Source organism: Pipistrellus hanaki (assembly GCF_964339955.1).
Source record: "Pipistrellus hanaki genome assembly, chromosome: 12".
Taxonomy (NCBI): domain Eukaryota; kingdom Metazoa; phylum Chordata; class Mammalia; order Chiroptera; family Vespertilionidae; genus Pipistrellus; species Pipistrellus hanaki.
The window spans coordinates 8,366,716-8,386,818 of NC_140514.1; the positions used below are offsets into that span (position 1 = coordinate 8,366,716).

The 20,103-nt window shown below is 46.7% G+C and overlaps 1 protein-coding gene across 9 annotated transcripts in view; it reads right to left on the reverse strand.

Annotated features, from left to right (window-relative positions):
- Window positions 1-5,361, reverse strand: part of ITSN2 (intersectin 2) — an 88,034-nt gene extending 82,673 nt beyond the window's left edge. For 2 of the 9 annotated variants that reach the window (XM_084900591.1, XM_084900587.1), the window contains exon 1: window positions 5,239-5,360. Coding sequence is in view for 2 of the 9 variants with exons in the window: in XM_084900590.1 (XP_084756716.1) it covers window positions 4,232-4,275 (44 nt within the window). In the remaining 7 variants the exon portion in view is untranslated. The other 7 variants (XM_084900589.1, XM_084900584.1, XM_084900585.1 and 4 more) reach the window with 6 other exon arrangements.
- Between the last annotated feature and the right edge of the window lie 14,742 nt (window positions 5,362-20,103).

Consider the following 20,103-nt stretch of genomic DNA (forward strand, 5'->3'; position numbering starts at 1 on the left):
TTAAGACAATACCAGATAACTTGGTAAATGGAGCAATAATAGCACCTACCTCATAGGGATGTTGTAAAAATTAAATGAGTTAATAAAGATAATGAATTAAAATAGTGCTATATATAGGAGGTACTATAAAAATCTATAAACAAAACTAAGAAACTTGGAAAAAAAATTTACACCTATATGGCAAAGAGCTGCTAATTAGTAAACTTTTTTTTTAATCAGAGAGAGAGAGAGAGAGAGAGAGAGAGAAAGAGAGAGAGAGAGAAACATCGAAAACACTGATTTGTTGCTCCCAGACCAGGGATGGACCAGAAACCTAGGTGTGTGCCCTGACTGGAATCGAACCCGCAAGCTTTAGGCATAGGGAATGACAATCCAACTAACTGAGCCACCCGACCAGAGCAAGAGATGAACAAGCCAATGCAGTGAGAAGACCCTTCTTCTCCCATTCAGGTTTTCAGGACTTGCCACAAAGTGGGAAAATTGATGCTACACATGCATTCCTAGCCTGCAAATTCTGGCAAATTTCAGTAATCTTGAAGTTCTCACTCATATTCACTAAAAGTATTTTACACTTGTTAAGTGTTACATAAGTTGTGAAATTTATTAACTTGACCTACTTAATTCTTATTTATTATGCAGTTGTTCTCTGTTTTTCCTGCACCTGAGGATACTTTTTCCATTGATTTTTTTTAGAGAGTAGAAGAGAGAGAAGGAGGTGAAGGAGGGAGGGAGGGAGAGAAACATGGATTGGTTGCCTCCTGCACTTGCCTGGGGCTGGAATTGAACCTGCAACCCAGGTACTTGATCTCATATTGAACCTGAGTGAGCCACACAGGCCAGGCTATGCAGTCATTTTTAAGTGAGAAGGAGTAACAGGGTGGTGAGAAGTGTCCAGATGACTATCCCAAAAAGAAATGATAAAGCCAGTTATCAGGGTCCTCCAAACTGTCAGAGCAAATACTGCTGGGTCCTTCTCTCTTCTGCATCTGCAGTTGACAATGCCCACTATTCTTCTTTCTTTTGACACTGCTACCATTCTTGACCAGTCCTGACCATTATTAATCTCATACTAGTCAAGCCCTCCGCCCACTGAAAAGTGGAAATTATTTAAGCACCTGGATTCAAGAGGTTTTGAAGAGATAATGTGGAGTATAGTTTCTTTTGCAGAACATTTCTTTCTTTAGGCTATATTTTTGGTGTCCTCCTCCTACACTCCTCTCCCAAATTAAGGGGATTCAGAGGACAAATTCTTTGTTGGATAAGATTGGGGGACAGTTCTACTCTATTTTCCAGCCTTCTCATGTGGGTTACTTTGAAGGTAACACTAAAACTTAGGAGCAAAAAACTAATTTCTTTTCCAGTCACTAGGTTAAAAAAGACACACACACACACACGCTAATTTAGTTTGAAGTTTCTCATTAAAGCAAATTGGAATAGTAACAGGTATCATTTCTTAATATTAAGAATAAGAATCCATATTACATACTACAATAGTAAGACATAAGCACTTATTATCATCCCCTCTTTAGAGATGAGGAATCCAGCTTATAGAATTACAGTTTCTCAAAGTTATACAACTATTTGGTGTTGGAGCTGGGTGCTTGAAAGTCTGTATCCTATCTACTATAGTAATGAAAACAAAATTTTATTAAACAGCGTGTCCTTTTCTAAAATAAATATGTAGGAGTGAAGAAGATGATCTAGAAAACATAAAACAGTTGCTTCAATGAAACAAGTTAAATGTCTACCATCTGGTAATGCATTCCTCAATGTCTACCATAGCCACTGCTGAACAGCTCCACAAGTAAATAAGTCACTTCGTGTCCTGATATACTGTGAAATTATTTTTAAGTGAATTTCTCAAAATACTACTACACATTGCAAATGAAATATGTTGCCCTCTTAGACTTGTAAAAATACATTATTTCCTGATGTATTCTCTGTCCTATTTTTGCTCCGTTTCCTCCCTTCCTCCCCCACTTCCTCTCTGCTTTCAGGTCCTTAGACCAGGTTCCTCCTTCTCCACAGTACCTACAGGCACACTCTAAATAACAGGACTCTCACGTGAGTCACTGGGCTCTGTAGTTATAAGAGGGCATAAAGTAAAAACTGAACTCAAGTAAAAAATACAGCATTTCTCCTGCATCTTCAATTTTAGATCTATTCATTTACAGAATTCTAAACATTTTCCTACATCACACTTGGATTCCTACCTTCAACAATTAGCACACGAAAAGAGTATGCCTTTCTTTTTAGCCTTTCTTCAAAAGCAGTTATCCCACAATTTTTTCCAGAAATAAGGTATTAAAAGATCTGAACACATACGCCAAAAAAAAGAAAGAGAAAAAACAAGCAAATGTACTGTTAGATGGTAATAAATATACCACATTTTTAGTAATGTAATTAGGTAGCTTATTCTGAATAATATTCAGAATAATTCTAAAACTCAATACAAATGCTTTAAAAGTAAATACAGTATATAAAAATGGTAGTTACTTACTAATGGACTAACATGTATTTTCATTCATTTACTCAATAAATAGTTATTGCCTGCCCAAGTAACATTGAAAAACAAACACATTTCTGAACGAAGATGAGTAGACCAGATAACGGCACAGGTGCTGCAGCTGGAAGGGCCTGGGTTTGAAACCCTGGCTCTGGTACTTACTGGCTCAGAGACCTGGAGTAGCCAGCTAACCTCCAGGTTAACATTTCACTTAGCTATCTGATGGGAGGAAAATAACTGCTCACAGAGTGCTTGTGAGCTTTAAAGGGTTATGTGAGACAGCACAGGGCCTGGCATGCGGTAAGTGAGCGCATATACATATATATTTTATACATTATATATATTATATTATATATATATATTATACTATATATAATAAACATGTAAAATATGACAGGCATGGGAAATATATTTCTATACTGAAAAAGTCATTAATGGAAATGGCCAATAAATATTCTGCCTTAGTAGAAAGATGGAAATTTGTGGAAGTCTATTTTAAAGACACATTAAAAAGAAAAATCCTAGGTTACATAAGAAAATTTCAACTTTTATTTAAAAAAGAGAAATATTAGATATATAGGGTGAAATGGCCAAACAATAAAGAAAGAAAAGGCAAATCATTTTCTTGAGAGGCATGAAGAAAACCTTGAAAGCTGCTGGGTTTGAGCGATGGGTGTACGGTGGTTCCTTATACTATTCCATTTTTATGAACATAAAAAAATTTCAAACTGCCAAAACCGGTTTGGCTCAATGGATAGAGCGTTGGCTTGGGGACTGGGGGATCCTGGGTTCGATTTGGGTCAGGGGCATGTACCTTGGTTGCGGGCATATCCCCAGTGGGGGGTGTGCAGGAGGCAGCTGATTGATGACTCTCTCTCATCCATGTTTCTGACTCTCTATTTTCTCTCCCTTCCTCTCTGTACAAAATCAATAAAATATATTTTTAAAAAAATTTCAAACTATAATTCCAATCCCAGAGCATACCTAACACATTTCTTCACAGTCAAGTGAGGTCAGGGTGTTGAAATATGCTGAACTAACAATAGCACTTCCCTGCTCAATAATTCAGTACGGGGCAGGTTTTCTCAGCCAATTCTACCTTTCCTTATAAAGGTGAGCAAGAGGAACAAGTACATGCATTAAAGGCTAACAAAACAAACAAAAAGAAGAGGCAAGCTTTCAGTCGCTTATTTATATTACATTAAAACAGCGGCGCTGCATTTTCCCCACGTCCTTCCAAAACATGAAATTCTGCTTGCTGAGCTTTTAAAAAACAACTTCCACTTTATATACTTTCGAAATGACCAGGGATAGACGGCAATCACATCTCCATAAGGCTGGGGAGAGGGGGAATTACAAGGGAATCGTAGGCACAACAAAAATGCCACACAAACAAACACCCCCCCCCCCCCCAACAAAAGGCGTGCACGGCAGAGCTGCTCCTCTCTCTAACATCTGCAGGCAGCGTTCCTAATCTACACAAGGGCCGATGCTTCTGGATTGCGTTTAGGTTTTGTCACCCATGAGCAGCCTAGGACACCGGCGCGGGGAGAGGCAAACCGTCCTCTTAAGCGGCTTAGGGGGCCGCAGCCCAGCCGCGCAGAGTCCCCAGCCACCCTCTCCTGTTCCCGGGAAGCGAGTCCACGCTGGTAATCACGAACCAGAGCACCGAGTAAAGCCATCATATACATATACGTGTGTGTGTGAGTGTACCCTGGTTCCTACCCTAAAGCGGTCGCCTCCTGTCCACAATGTTCCCAATCCATCATTCATACGAGTCTCCGGGGAAGCCCAGCCGCCACCGGCGATCCTTTAGCCAGAAAGCCCGGCGCCTCCCGTGCCTGCGCCTCGGGCTGCCCGGCCGTCCCGCAGGCGGGCCTCCTTCTAACCGCAACCGAGCAGCAGCGGCGGCCCGCACTCCGGCCCCGGGGCGGCCTCGCTCCGCGCTGCCCGCACCCCGGCTCCCCGGCCCCCGGGCCCCCGCCGCCCCGGCCCCCCGGCCCCCCGCCGCCCCGGGATGCGGCTCGCAGGCTCCGCACCCGGGCCCCCAGGCTCCCCGGCCCCCCGCCGCCCCGGCCCCCCGGCCCCCGGGCCCCCCGGGATGCGGCTCGCAGGCTCCGCACCCGGATCCCGGGGAGGGAAGCCGACTCCGCGAAAACAGAGCGGGTCCCCGAAGGGGTCTCTCTGCCCGGACCCCGGAAGCTGCCCGGGGGCGGCCGCCCGGGCCTCGGCGCCGCCGCCGCACCTGCCGGGAGAGGCCGCGGCCGAGAGTCCCGGCCCCGGCGCCGGGCATCCCCCTCCTCCCCCCCCCCCCCCCGGCCGCCGGCGGGGCCGGAACCGGCTCCGGAGAGTCCGCCTCCCGCCCGGGGCCTCGCTCGGGGCAGCCCGGCCCGGGGCCCCCCAGGCGGAGCGCGGCCGCCCCATCCCGCCGCCCGGCCGCCCGCACCTGCCGGCCCCGCCGCCGCCTCACCCACCGGGCCCTCCGCACGGCGCAGCGCGACCCCCGACCCCTGACCCCGGCCGCGACCCCGGCCCCGGCCCCGGAACCCCGCCGACCCCGCTCGGCCCCGCGCGAACCTGTTGCGCAGCCTGTCAGCGCGGCCCGGCGCCGCTCAGCCCCGCGACAACATGGCGGCCGCGGCCTCCGCAGGAAGCCGGGGGGCGGAGGCGGCGCCGGCGGACGGCCCTCCCCTGCGCCCGCGCCCCCTCCCCCGGCGGCGGCGGCTGCTCACCTGCGGCCCCGCCGGTCCGGCCCGCGCTCCCGGGAGGCCTCGCCCTCCGCGCCCCGGCTCCGCCCCGATGCCCGCTGCGGCGGGCGGTGCGTTTCCTGCCGCCGGACTCCGGGTTCGGGGCGGGCCGGGCGCCCGGGGCCCGGGAGCCGCACCCACGGCTTCCTGGCTGCTCTGGGGGGAGCACGGCCCCAGGGGATGGGGGGCCGCTCCCGCCCTGGCTCCGGGGACGCACCGGCCTGGACCCTCCCCGGCCCCCCAGGGAGACTGCCCGTCCCCACTGGCCAGCCCCAGCAGGCCTTCCCGCCTCCATCACACACACACACACACACACACACACACACACACACACACACACACGGCCAAGGGGGGCCCCCACCCCATCCCTACCCCAGAGCAACCCCGCCCTCACACTCTCCCTGAGCCCTGGGAGCCCCGTCATCTCCCCAACCCCATGCCCTCCCCGCCCCGCAGCTGCCTGACAGCTCCGGCCTCCCCACAGACCACGTCTCAACCCCGAGGCCGCCCAGAGGGAGGCTGGGCTGCACCCAGCGCTGCTGCGCTCAGAGTTGGGGTGAGAGGAGGAGTGGCTGGCTCCTATGGGCATCACCCGCAGGGGTCCAGGACCCCACATTTCTGTGGGATTGTGGGGCCCATCCAGTGTGCTCAACTCTTATCCCTGTGACTTGTGTTGCTGCAGGAGAAGTCTGTGCAGATCGGGTGATCCCATGGCTTCTTTTCCTCCCTTCCCTGGTGGGCCGGTGGAGGTAGCAAGGCTGGGAGGAGGACGGCTCCACAGCCCAGGCCCACCTGCACCGGCCCAGCCACTCAGCTGGCAAACGTCAGGAGCCGGCTCTGCACGCCCTCACGCTCAGTGTTTTTCCTAAGCTCTTCGACTAGGCCCCATCCCGGACCTGACAGACAGGTCTGAGCTCCCGTGACACACAAAAGGCCTGGCTCCTTTGCATGTAGGCTGGAAGGTGCCTCCTCTACCCGGAACCCGTCCTTCTGCAAACAGACCAGCAAGCCAGGGCCAGCGCATGGTCTCCTTCCCACAGCAGACGTCCATCAATCCATCCATCCATCCGTCCGTCCGTCCGTCCGTCGTGGTACTTACTCCCTCTTGGTGCCCATGCTCAGGAGCCATAGCCTCTGAATCCTCCTCCACATAATGCTGCAGAGAGTTAGCCTGTAAAGTGAAACCTGTTTTATTTTATTTTCTTACTCCTGATAGGCAGAGAGCCAGTCTCCATTTCCTACCCATCATTTGATCAATGTCATTTGTGTTTCTTGGGTTCTGGACGTGGTGTGATTCACCCAGAGTCCTTTTTGTGAGGGAGGTGCCAGAACCTTGGTGGAACAAAAATGAAATTTGGGAAAGAATGTTTATAAAGAAATAAAGTTTTTTTTTTTTTTTTTTTTTTTTTTTTTTTAAATACAGCTCCCTAAAATAGACTGAAAGCCAACAACCTCTGATGGAAATTGGTGTCCACTAGGCGCTTACAGTATGCCAAACACTGTGCCATCCCAGGGTTTCATTCAGAACTTCAAGGCTAGTTTGTTCATCCTATCCTACTCCTTCAATATTTATGATTCACACAGGTGATACATCCGCCATCCCAGCTCTTTGACTTCCTCTTCTTATAGGTCAAGCCTTGGAACTATATCTCTCTTGAGTATCAACGTCTACCACTTCTTCTTTATCTCCACACCAACTGGAGATCAGATACCTGGGGAGCCAAGTCCTACAGATATTTAGACAGACCTGTCAAGTCTAAAGAAGATTAGGAATTAGTGAGGGGACTAGGTATGTTACGTTTCTATTTCCCCATTTCTGCCACAATTGAGGATAGATTCTTAGTCCTGTTGCTGGTAACCTACTTCTGCCATGGGAGTAGGTTTAATCTTCAATTTGCTTTCCTTCCCTGCACTGATCACCCCCTACCCCCAACCATATACTTACTATATCCTATGTTCTGTCATTGCCCCCTAGTTTTCTTCACCCCATTCCCACTTAGTCTGCCTTTAAAACAAACCCACGGTGTTGGGAAGAGGATAAAATAAAGAACAGAAGTAATTCCAGAAACTCTAAGCATCCCATAAAAATAAATATATTATCTTATATCGATATATCTTTTTGAATTAGTGTTTCGGATTTCTTTGGATAAATACCCAGAAGTGGAATTTCTGGTTTTAATTTTTTTTGAGGAATCTCCATACTGTTTTCCCTAATAGCTGTATATACTTACAATCCGATAATAGTACACGAGGGATTCTTGTTTGTTGATTTATTGATGATGGCCTTTCTGACAGGTGTGAGGTGGTGTCACATTAAGGTTTTAATTTACATTTCCCTGATGAGTAGTGATGTTGAGCATCTTTTAGTGTGTCTCTTGGCCTACTTGTATGTTTGCCTGCTTACCATTGTCTGCAGTTTATGTTAAATGTGCTCTACCAGTGTGTGTGTTCCAGAAAGACCTGGCCTCCTGATCCTCAGGGCATCTGGAGATAGGAGTGGTGAGTGGTGGACATCTAAAGCTGTGCCCTTTTACCTGCTAACTCTACTGTCAGCAACTGTGCTTTCCAGACAAGGTACCTCTTCTGTTCTGTGGAAAATAACACAAGTTCAGCCGAAACCGGTTTGGCTCAATGGATAGAGCGTCGGTCTGCGGACTGAAAGGTCCTGGGTTCGATTCCGGTCAAGGGCACGTACCTTGGTTGCGGGCACATCCCCAGTGGGGGGTGTGCAAGAGGCAGCTGGTCGATGTATCTCTCTCATCGACGTTTCTAACTCTCTATCCCTCTCTGTGTAAAAATCAATAAAAATATATTAAAAAAAAGAAAAAGAAAATAACACAAGTTCAAAATCTCTCCATATCATTCCTAAACACACACACACACACACACACACACACACACACACGTGTTTATAAACTGTCACATTGATTCCATCCCTTCTGGAAAACAGATGGAAAGTGAGACTTGTCCCTTTTTCAGTTTCTTTTTCCTCTCACAACTCACACAGAAGAATAGATGTGCTGACAGCGGTCCTTTGTGCACAAAGAATTACAGTCAAAGTCAGCCTTGGGAAACCAAGCTCAGGCTGCCCTAGAATCTGACCATAGAGCAGACCCCACAGAGCAGACGAAGGCAGGTCAGGAATGGGGCGGGAGGTCAGGAAAAGGCCTGGGGCTTCACTTGACAAGTGTTTGCTGATTCATTATCTGATATTTGTTTTCCTTCCGTGAGTAGTTATTAAGGACCTATTATGTTCTTACTGGAAACGAGGAGTTAGCTAGGAGTTAGCACTAGTGGGGAGCAGGTGAGACTCAATTCAGAGAAATAGTCAACAGGACACATTTTCTTCCTTGGCTCTCTTCTCAGGTTCTTGACCTCCCACACCCTCTAATGGAAACCTTGGGCAGATGTAAAACAGAAGGAGTGGACATAGGAGTGACTTTGAAGAAAGAGGAGGGAAGGGAAATTTGCACGGAGGAAGGAGTGTTCTCATTATTAGGCCACTTGTGTGGGGCAAAACTTGAGAGTCTGGCTTAAGGCCTAAGGTATCAGAAAGGCAGTACCAGGCAAGCGAGAGGGGAAGTGAGTCCAGACGTGGCTCTGGGCCAGCACGGCAGGGCGGAGCCAGAGTTCCTGGGCAGGACGTGCTCATTCATGACGGAAGAACTAGGGGCTGCCAGTCTGGCAGGTGTAGCTCAGCAAAAGGAATCCGGCCTGGATTCATGAGCTGGGCTGCCTCCTGTCTGGCACATTTGCTCAGCCGCCTTTTATTTTATTGTTGCAGTCTCCCAGCACAAACTTGGAGTGATACCAGTTCCCTTCTTGTCATAACCTAACTGATATTTATGTGACATTTTGCACTTGACAGAGTCATTTTGCTATTTCATTTAATTTTCACAGCAGTTCTGGGAAGCAGGGTAAAGTTTCTGTTTGTGATCATCAAACTCTGGCTGGTATGAGGAAAAAAAAAAAAGGTAAAATCAGGCGCCAGTCTTATGCTGGGAATTTCCCCAGGCCTCGTTGTTTTGATTTTTCTTTTCCTCTTTTAAGTGGAGAAATACAGGCCTTACTATTCTGGGTTCAGATTGCAACAATGTTCTAGTTTAAAATATACAATGGATCGGATCATTTTGTACTGCTTGGCGCAGCCTGGCTGGAGAATCATTTTTATTTCCAGTATTGCCATCTTCTTCACCCTAAGTAAGATAGCCTGAGTCAGTAAAATAAAAGGGTAAATGCCCCTCTCCTGGCCTCCACCCTTACGAAGTAGCCTCCTGTGTTCTGGGCTAGAGAGCACAGGAGCCTACACCCAGGCAAACGGGAGGCCACGTTTTGCTTGTTTAGTTGAGAGTCCTGTCTTGACTGTTCAAGAACAAGATGAATATCTAAAGATGAGAGCAATGGAATCACTGCCCCAAATGGGGTCAGCAACCTCAAGGTGATGGCCATCCTCGTCCACTCTCAGGAGGAATGACCAGACCAGGAGAATTTTCTGCCTTGGAACTCAAGACGAAGATTAGGATTGGCTACCTGGCTACTTGCCATTTCTGTTTCTTTTCCTGTTTTGTGTTATGTGTATACAATAAATAGACCAGTTTCCTTTTACTAGTACCTATAATTTAAAAGTGCCAAATTCAATAAAACCATATAGGAGAGCAAGAAAGAATAAAAATAGACTGCTTGCAAATTAATTTAACCTCAGAAGCCATTCCTGAATAGGTGGATATTTTGGGCTCCTTTTGTAAATGAAAAACTACAGGCCTTGAACAAAGCTAGTTAGCCGTGTGTGCTGAAAATGGCCAGTATCCAGTTGTCCTGACACTTAACCACCACCACCACCATTGTTTGCTGAATATTTAGGCATATATATATATATATATATATATACACACAATATATAATCTCTAATCCTTAAGAAAACAGTAATGGCAGGTATTATAAACCTCATATCACAGGAGAAGAAAGTTTAGAAAAACTAGATCATTTTTTCAAAGTCACATATTTAGGAAGTGGAAAAGCTAGAATTGGACTCCTGATTTCTATAACTATCAAGGCCATGCTCCTTCTCCACTGTAACTGCTTCCTCTCACTATCAATATATTACAGTGTCAATAATTTCCTTGGTTTTGTATTAAGTATGCATGTGTAAAAACTTCCAAAATAACTTACCTTGGAAGAACAGTTACCCAAAATACATCATATCAATAATTCTAAATAGCCGGAACCGGTTTGGCTCAGTGGATAGAGCGTTGGCCTGCAGACTGAAAGGTCCCGAGTTCAATTCCGGTCAAGGGCATGTACCTTGGTTGCAGGCATATCCCCAGTGGGGGGTGTGCAAGAGGCAGATGGTAGATGTTTCTCTCTCATCGACATTTCTAACTCTCTGTCCCTCTCAATTCCTCTCTGTGTAAAATCAATAAAATATATTTTAAAAAAATAATTCTAAATAAACATAGAATTACATCTTGAGTCTAACGATGCAAAATAGGTCAAGTTCTACTCTGCAGTCAGACACTCCGTGATCCTCCTGGAGCTCGGGATTCCTTCCTCTGCACCCAGTGCACCCCTGTTCTCTTCTCTGTGCCGGCCATGGGTTTCTAGGGTTCAGCTTTGTGCGGTCTTATTTCTTAGATTCCCTTAGGAGTCTGTCATGTAAATAAATAACTCTTTAGCAAAGAGAATCCACCCGATTGTTTGAAGAGGAGTGGGAGCAGTGGCCTTAAAAATGTACACTGAGTCCTGCCAATGTGAGCCATAACAACTAATTAAATAGACATCTTGTTATTCATGACCACCCACCTTGACCCAAGGTAATTTGACAAGGTCAGAGTCAGATTATTCAGAATACTTAGAGAAGCTTCATTACATTCCAAATAGGCAGTTTAAGGAAAATAAAACCTTTTAAATGTCTGTATCTGATTTTCAGTTCTGTGAAATCTAACTGCATTACAAACCTTTTGTTTTTCATCATTGAGGTAGAATTTACAGGTGGTGAAATACATCATAAATTCTAAATTTTACAGAAGTAGAGTCAGGTACCTATCCATGCCTGCCTTCTTTTGCTTAATGTTGTAGACAGTGCATTTTGAAGCAACAGAATTTTTACCACACTTTGAAATATTCTTCCTAGAATTTACTCATTTGTGGGAGGAGAAATTTAAAAGGATTTTAGACTAAGTAATTCTTAAGAGATCGCCTATTATCTCATTTTCATCAAGAAGTACTTAATGAGAACCTTTGTGTAAATGTTATACATTCATCTATATGCCCATCCTTCACCTTGCTCCAAAAAAGAATTTCAAGTTCGTTCTATTGCTGCACAAAGAATTTTCAATTCTACACTCTGGAAAATGCTTTGTGTTGTTTTGGTACTTAAGAAAGTTGCTAACCAAACTCCCCATAGCCAGCAAGCTTTAATTTTGTATAATGTTCTTTTTCCTAAAGTTTCCTTTTTTATTCAGAGAAAGAGGATTATTTTTATTTTCATTACTCAGACAACATTATATCAATAATTCTAAATAAACGTAGAATTACATCTTATTTCTAAATAATGTAATTGCACCATTTCAACAAATAAATTACTTTCATTTTACTTCTAGGACTTGTATTTATGATATGTACTTATTATCTGACTATAGTCATAATGCAAATTATTTTATTTTCAGCTTTCTTCCTTAATGTTATATCAAATATTTTTCCATGTTTATCATTTTTTAAAAACTACATATCATCTATTGAATGAGGCACTATAATTTACTTAATGATTCTCCTGTCATTGGCTGATTTTAACTTATTATTATAAATAATATTTCCTTTTTAAGCACATATACATACATTAAAAATATTTTATAATAAACATCTTTGTAGATATCGTTTTTCCCTTTTTTTGGTGTTCATCCTTATGATTAATTCTCACAACTTTAATTACTGCACGAAAATAATTACTGATAATTTCTTTTTTTATTTATTTTTATTTTTTTAAATATATTTTATTGATTTTGTACAGAGAGGAAGAGAGAGAGATAGAGAGTTAGAAACATCAATGAGAGAGAGTCATCGATCAGCCGCCTCTTGCACACCCCCTACTGGGGATATGCCTGCAACCAAGGTACATGCCCTTGACTGGAATCGAACCCGGGTCCCTTCAGTCCCCAAGCCAACACTCTATCCATTGAGCCAAACCGGTCTCAGCTAATTACTGATAATTTCTATAAAAATATATTAATTTATCTGCTATTGCAGTATAGGAGTATGCCAGTTCCACTACACCTTCCTCAAAATTATATTTCACTACATTAAAAAGTTTAATTGTTAGGCAAAATAATTTTCTAACTTAACTTGCTTTTCTTAAATTATTACTCCTGATCAACATTTTTGTTATATTTTAATAATAAAATTATTTTTTTATTCTGTGAACTAATTTATTTTATATTTTTATTTATTTCAGAGAGGAAAGGAGAGGGAGAGAGAGAGAAACATCAATGATGAGACAGAAGCATTAATCAGCTGCCTCCTGCATGCCCCCTACTGGGGATTGAGCCTGCAACCCAGGCATGTGCTCTAACCTGGAATTGAACAATTGAACTGTGACCTCCTGGGTCACAGGTAGAAGCTCAACCACTGAGCAATGCCTGTCGGGCTCTTTTGTGAACTATTTGCATTCTCTGTCCATGTATACTAGTATATTATGGTATTCCTGTTTTACCAATTCAATGGAATTTCCCCCCCCCCCAATAGATTATATTCAGAAGAGAGTTGTTTTAAAATGATCATTTGGCCATTGTCATCTTGGACAGATTATTTTATTTTGTACTTACTAGATAACATGGGTTGATTCTTATTCATTTTTAAGTATGTATTTGCTGCCCTAGCTGATTTGTCTCAGTGGATATAGCATTGGCCTGGGGACCGAAGGGTCCCAGGTTTGATTCTCATTCGATTCCTGTCAAGGGCACTAACCTTGGTGGGAGGCACCTCCCGAACAGGGCCTTGGTCGGTGTTCCTGCAGGAGCCCACCAGTAGATGTGCTTCTCCCACATAGATATTTCTTTCTGCCTTTCCCTCTCTCATCCACTCTGGTGAGGATTAAAAATAAATAAAGAAGGATTTGCTCACCTAAATTTTTTTGAGTGTGCCCAGAACGCCACCTAGTGCCCAAACCTCCCTCCCAGAACAGGGACAGCCATCCAGGTTCAGTTCTACATCCAGGTCCAAGGCCTTCATGCCAGGACCCAGAAATCCATCCCGGGGCCGAAACCTCAGACCTAGTATCTAGTCCTTTATCAGGTTCCGGATAGCCACAAGTTTCAGACAACATTCCATAACCTAGAAGTCCAGCCCCTGACTCAGACAGATGCCCTGGGCCCAGACCTCCCACTAGTGCCCAGACCTCCCTCCCAGGACCCAGTCCTCCATCTGGGGCTCAGACCTACATCCTGGTCCCAGACCTTCATGCCAGGGACCTCAAGTCCATCCCAGAACCCAGACCTCAAACATGGAATCCAGCCTTATGTCAGGCAAACAGATTTCCATCCATAATCCAAGACACTGTTTTATAACCCAGGGGTCCAGCCCATGAGCTGGACCTCCATCCAGGGTTCAACCCTACATCCATCCTGGGCGTGAACCGCCCTTTCAGGGCCCAGACCTCCATACCGGGCTCAGACCTGCATCCAGGTCCAAGACCTTCATGCCTTGGCCCAGACCTCTGACCCAGGCTCTAGTCCTTTATCAGGGTCCAGATAACCATTCCATGATCCAGATGTCTACCTCTGACCGAAACCTCCTTTATAGGCCCAACACCAGCTTATAGCGGCCAGACCTCCCTCCCAGAACCCAGTCCTCCATCTGGGGCTCAGATCTACATCCGGGTCCCAGACCTTCATGCCAGGGCCCAGAAGGACATCCCGGAGCCAGACCTCAAACATAGAATCCAGACTTGTATCAGGGGACCAGATTTACATCCATAGCCCAGGACACCATTTCATAACCTAGGGGTCCAGCCCATGAGCCAGACCTCCATCCAGGGTTCAACCCTACACCCAGTCCCAGACCTTCATGCCGGGGGCTGGGAGTCCACCTCGGTGAGGACCTAGGACACATATCTAGTCTTTTATCAGGGTCCAGATAGCCACAAGTTCCAGATGACCATTCCATCATCCCGAGGTGCCCAGAACTCCCTCACAAGACCCAGACTTCCATCCTGGGCTCAGACTTACATCCAGGTCCCAGACCATTATAGGGAGGAACAGAAGGCCATTCCTGGGACACAGACTAGAAAACCCAGTGCCTATTTCTTTATTGGAGTCTAAATATCCAGGCTAGTCCTGACTACCATTTCATCATTCTGAGGTCCTATCCTTTTCTCAAACCTCCAACCAGGACTCATAAGGCCCCCTAGTGACCACACCTCTCTCCCAACAACCAGACCTGTATCTGGGGCTCAGACCTACATCCTGGTCCTAGACCTTCATGGCAGGGCCCAAAGGCCAACCCAGGGACAAGGCCACAAACCTAAAACACCGAGCTGTTTTAAGGGAATATATCTATATGCGTAACACAGACCACTATTCCATAACCTAGATGTCCAGTGAGGCATAAGACTGCCCGCGGGGCCCAGAATTCCCTCCATGGCCCAAACTGCCATCATAGAATCCAGATCTCCATTCGGGACTCAGACCTACATCCTGGTCGCAGACCATTATGGCGAGGACCAAAAGGCCTTTCAAGGGACACAGACTAGAACTCGGTGCCTATTCCTTTATTGGAGTCTAAATATCCAGGCTAGTCCTAACCACCATTTCATCATCCCAATGTGCTGCCCTTTACCCAAACCTTGCACTTGGGCCAATAGCGCCCCCTAGTGAACACACCTCTCTCCCAGCACCCAGACCTACATCCAGGACTCAGACCTATTTTCTGGTCCCAGACCACCTTGGTGGGGCCAGGAAAGCCAACCGGGAGCCCAGGCCACGAACCTGGAACACACAGTTATATCAGAGGAATAGATCTCTAGGAGTAACCCAGACACCTATTCAATAACCCAGATGTCCAGGTGAGGAACCAGACCACCCCCTGGGGCTCACACCTCCCTCCCCATCCCAAGGCACCATCACAGGGCCCAGACATCCATGTTGGGCTCAGACCTACATCTGGGTCGAAGTCTGTCATGCCGGGGCTGAGAAGACTATCCCGAGGCCCAGTCCTCAAACCCAGAATCCAGTCCTTCATCAAGACTTTTCACTCTATAACCCAGACCACCATACCATGACCCAGATGTCCAGTTGAAATATGAGACCGCCCCCAGGAGCCCAGTTCCCTCCTTGGCTAAAATTGCCCTCCCATAACCCAGACCTCCATCAGGGGCTCAGACCTACATCCTGGTCCCACACCTTTATTGGGAGGTCCAGATGGCCATTAGGGGAACGCTGACCTGAACACAGTGCCTGTTCCTTTATTGGCGACTAAATATCCAGGCTAGTGCTGACCACCATTTCATCATCCCGAGGTCCTGCCCTTGACTCAAACCACCCACTTGGACCCATAGCGCCCCGTAGTGACCACACCTGTCTTCCAGCACCCTGATCTACGTTTGAGTCGCAGACCTTCATGATGGGGCCTAGAAGGCCAACCGGGGGCCCAGGCCACAAACCTCAAACACAGAGTTGTACCAGGGGAGTAGATCTCTATGGTAACCACGAACTATTCCATAACGCCGATGTTCAGGTGAGGTACCAGACCGCCCAAGGGGCTCAGACTTTCTCCGGGCCAGAAATGCCCTCACAGGACCCAGACCTACACCTGAGGCTCACACCTACATCTGGGACCCAGACTATCATGGCGGGGCCGAGAAGGTTATCCCAGGGCGCAGGCCTCAAACGCAGAATCCAGTCTTGTATCAGGTGTGTACTTCTCAATTTGTAACTCAGAACACTATTTCCATAACCCAGATGTCCAGGTGAAGTAGCAGGTCGCCCTAGGGGCCCAGACATCCCTCCCTGGCCTCCAATAACCTCCCAGGACCCAAACTTCCGTTGGGGGCCCAGACCTACCTCCTGATCACAGACCATTATGGCGAGGACCAGCAGGCCATTCCTGGGACCCATACTAGAAGCCACTGCCTCTTCCTTAATTCGAGTCCAAATAACCAGGCTAATCCTGACCAACATTTCATCATCCTGAGGTCTTCCCTTGCCCCAAACCTCCCACCTGGGCCCATAGCAACCCCTAGTGACCACACCATGCCTGAGCAGCCAGACCTACATCTGGGGCTCAGACCTATATCCAGGTCCCAATCCATCATGGCGGGACCAAGTAGGCCCACCTGGGGCCCAGCCCATAAGCTGGGAACACAGAGTTGTATCAGGGGAGGAGAACTCTATGCTTAACCCAAACAACTATTCCATAACCCAGATGCTCAGGTGAGATACCAGATCGCCCCAGAGGCTCAGACTTTCCTTTGGTCTGGAACTGCACTCAGAGAACCCAGACCTCCACCTGTGGCTCACACCTACATCTGGGACCTAGACAATCATGGTGGGGCTGAGAACATTATCCCAGGGCCCAGGTCTCAAACACAGAATCCAGTCTTGTATCAGCTGGTGTCTGGGGTCACTTTCATGGCCTTTCGTGTTAAGGTCAAGTGCTTTGTTTCTTCTCTGGGTCAACCATCAGCTTTTTCTGGTCTCGGGCTCTCTGGGCATCTCTGCTTCCCCTTCCTTCCCCCTCCACCTCTCGCTGCTTGCCTACCAGGGTGGGGTGGTGGGACTTTCTGAGCCCAACTGGACTCTTCATAAAAACACAGCGGACACAATTAAGCACAACTATCTAAAAAGAGACTTCCTGACCATGAGCTGTTGCAAAAGTCCTCCTTTTGTTTTACATCAGTTGTATGAAAACTGAGATTAGGATAGGGGAAAATAAGAAATCAGCCTTGCTTCTCCCGGAAGAATTTGACCTTCTTTTTTTAGATAAGGGAACAACGTCGAAGATAAGATAGTGTTGCCTTGGGGAAAACAAATACTAAGTACCCCTGGTCCCGTCAGTGCCAGTGCCACGGGGCCGTGTATAGAAGCTAAAATGTCATATATATATAGCATATATTGTATATATATATACTGTAAGAAAAAACTCATCGGTATCATTTTACTGCCATTTCTAAATGTTCTTTCATGAAGGTTTCATGCAGGGTAAAGGAAGAGTTTTGAATAACAGCAGTCTATATGTATATATCCTTTTGAAAGTTCCAATTTCAGTTAAAAGGGAGTTTTACGTGGATGTAACCCTATCACGAATTTTTCCGGGGGAAGGCGGTGGTGGGGGATTGCTTTCAGCTGTCCTGATGGGATAAAGCTGGGAGGGACACCTGGGCTGGTGTTTTGGACTCTGAACCTGATTTACTTTATGGCCTCCAGCAAGTCCCTTTGCAGGGCCCTTGTCACAGACTGAGTGTTAGGGTCCCGGAAAGGAGGAACTCGCGAGGCCAAAAGGGGCAAAGAATGATAGATGTGTTGTCACCTCTGCTAGCAGAAGGGCTGAGACCAAAAGGGCATCATCCAAGTAGATTAGGGCGGTGGGATACGTATGTCTCTTGTAAGGGCCAGTCAGAGGAGCAGGCCAGAACAGGTGCAGGTGGGAGCCAGGGGGAGGCGGTCCGCTGGAAATGGGGTGAGCGGCTGATGGAAGCCAAAGGCCCTCAGTCATGAGACCTGAGATGAGAATAACAGGACAATCGCCCGGAGGGGCGGGGCGAGAGTCCCAAACCGAGCGCAATGGAGCGCCAGAATGCGCCTAATCCCAAGGACCTCGCCTGGGAGCTGCGTTGAGGAGTGAAGCAGACAGGCACGTGGACTGTCCTGAGAGTCTCCGACCACCAGAGGGCAGTAGGGAGCCACTGATGCTGCAGGGGCCTGTCTGTCTTGCAGGGGCCTCACATGCCTGGGTAGAAAATTCCCGGGGCAGAATGACACCCATTCCCCCACCCCACCCGTGACTTTCTGGTGCTGTAGCGTGAGCGGGGCTGGCAGTCCGTAGTCTTTTTGTCTTTTTAAAAAAATATATATTTTATTGATTTTTTACAGAGAGGAAGGGAGAGAGATAGTCAGAAACATCCATCAGCTGCCTCTTGCACCGCCCCTCCCCCCCCCCCCCCCACTGGGGATGTGCCCGCAACCAAGGTACACGGCCCCGACCGGAATCGAACCAGGGACCCCTTTAACACACAGCCCACAGGATCTGATGCAGCAGCTCCGCAGCTGGCTTTTGGGAATTGTTCCCCTACAGCCGTGGTCGGCAAACTGCGGCTCTCGAGCCACATGCGGCTCTTTGGCCCCTTGAGTTTTTAGCAAAGGTAAGCTTAGGAGTACCCTAATTAATAACAATGTACCTACCTACTAGTTTAAGTTTGAAAAATTGGGCTCTCAAAAGAAATTTCAATCACTGTACTGTTGATGTTTGGCTCTGTGGACTAATGAGTTTGCCGACCACCGCCCTAAAGTATTCTGAATCTTCCACTCAGCTCCCCTGATCCAGAAGGACAAACACGATGGTGAGGAGAGTGTTATTTGCTAAAACGTTTTCCTGAGAAACCAGACCACATAACAATGAGTATTGAAGACCTGTGGATTTCAGAGAAGATCACAGAGATGCTCAAACCCCTCAGAGGCCGAGCAGCTGAGTGTGGCCAGCACTGGGAGGTCCCTTCCCTGCCCCTCTCCTCTCTCATGAGGCGATCTCTTACTCCCTGAGTGATCTGCACTCTTGCCCTGGTTTTGAAACAAAGGATAGAAGAGAATTTTAAAAAAATATATGTTTTTATTGATTTTTAGAGAGAGGGGGAGAGGAGAGGGAGAGAGAGAGAAACATCGATGTGAGAGAGAATACTAAAGTTAGAAAATAGTTACCAGGGCCTGGCCAGCCTGTCTCTGTGGCTGGGCTACAACCTATGAACCAGTCACGGTTCAATTCCCAGTCGGGCACATGCCCAGGTTGCCTGCTTGATCCCCAGGAGGGGGCGTGCAGGAACAGCCAATCAATGATTCTCTCTCGTCATTGATGTTTCCATCTCTCTCTCTCTCTCTCTCTCTCTCTCTCTCTCTCTCTCTCTCTCTCTCCCTTCTTCACTGAAATTAATACAAATATACTTAAAAAGAAAGAAAGAAAATAGTTACAATGGTAATGATTAAGGAAGGTTTTCAAAAGACCTTTTCTGGGAATGGATTTCCTAGCCAATCTCTTCCCAAACCATCCCCTATAAATAGGATTCAGCACTAAACTTCAAAGCTGAGCAGTACCCCAAACAAAACTGGATCTGAGGGCAACACGGCCAGGAAAAGCCTTCATTATGGTCAGAAATGAAATTGCAAAGGTTTGGGGTCCAGGTAGTTTGTGTCTCAGCTGAAATACCAGTTACAAATACCTGCTTTAAAGATTTTCAAACTTAGTGGTTTGATTTCTTAGTGCCTTATAGGTGGTTTAACTTCATTCCGAATGAGATTTTAGACCGTTGTTAACATAAAAACACTGAAACCTGTAAAGAATTTTTGTGAGTTTATTTGAGCCAAACTGTTGACAATTGCCAGGAAGTAGAATCTCAATGTATTGGGATAATGATCCAGAGAAGGGCGGTTTTTCACCTTGTTTTATACATCTCAATCAAAGGAGGAGATGTGAGTGGATTATATGAAATATAAGTGATAGATTAGGGAGGTGAGAGAAAGCAACGAGGGGCAGTGGGGGAAGAGGGACCTTCTGGGAATGGATAAAAATAAAGTAATAGACACATATTTATTTTACTTAGGTGAGAAAAGGATAGTTGACAGTCAACAATTAACAATGATAACAGGATAACAA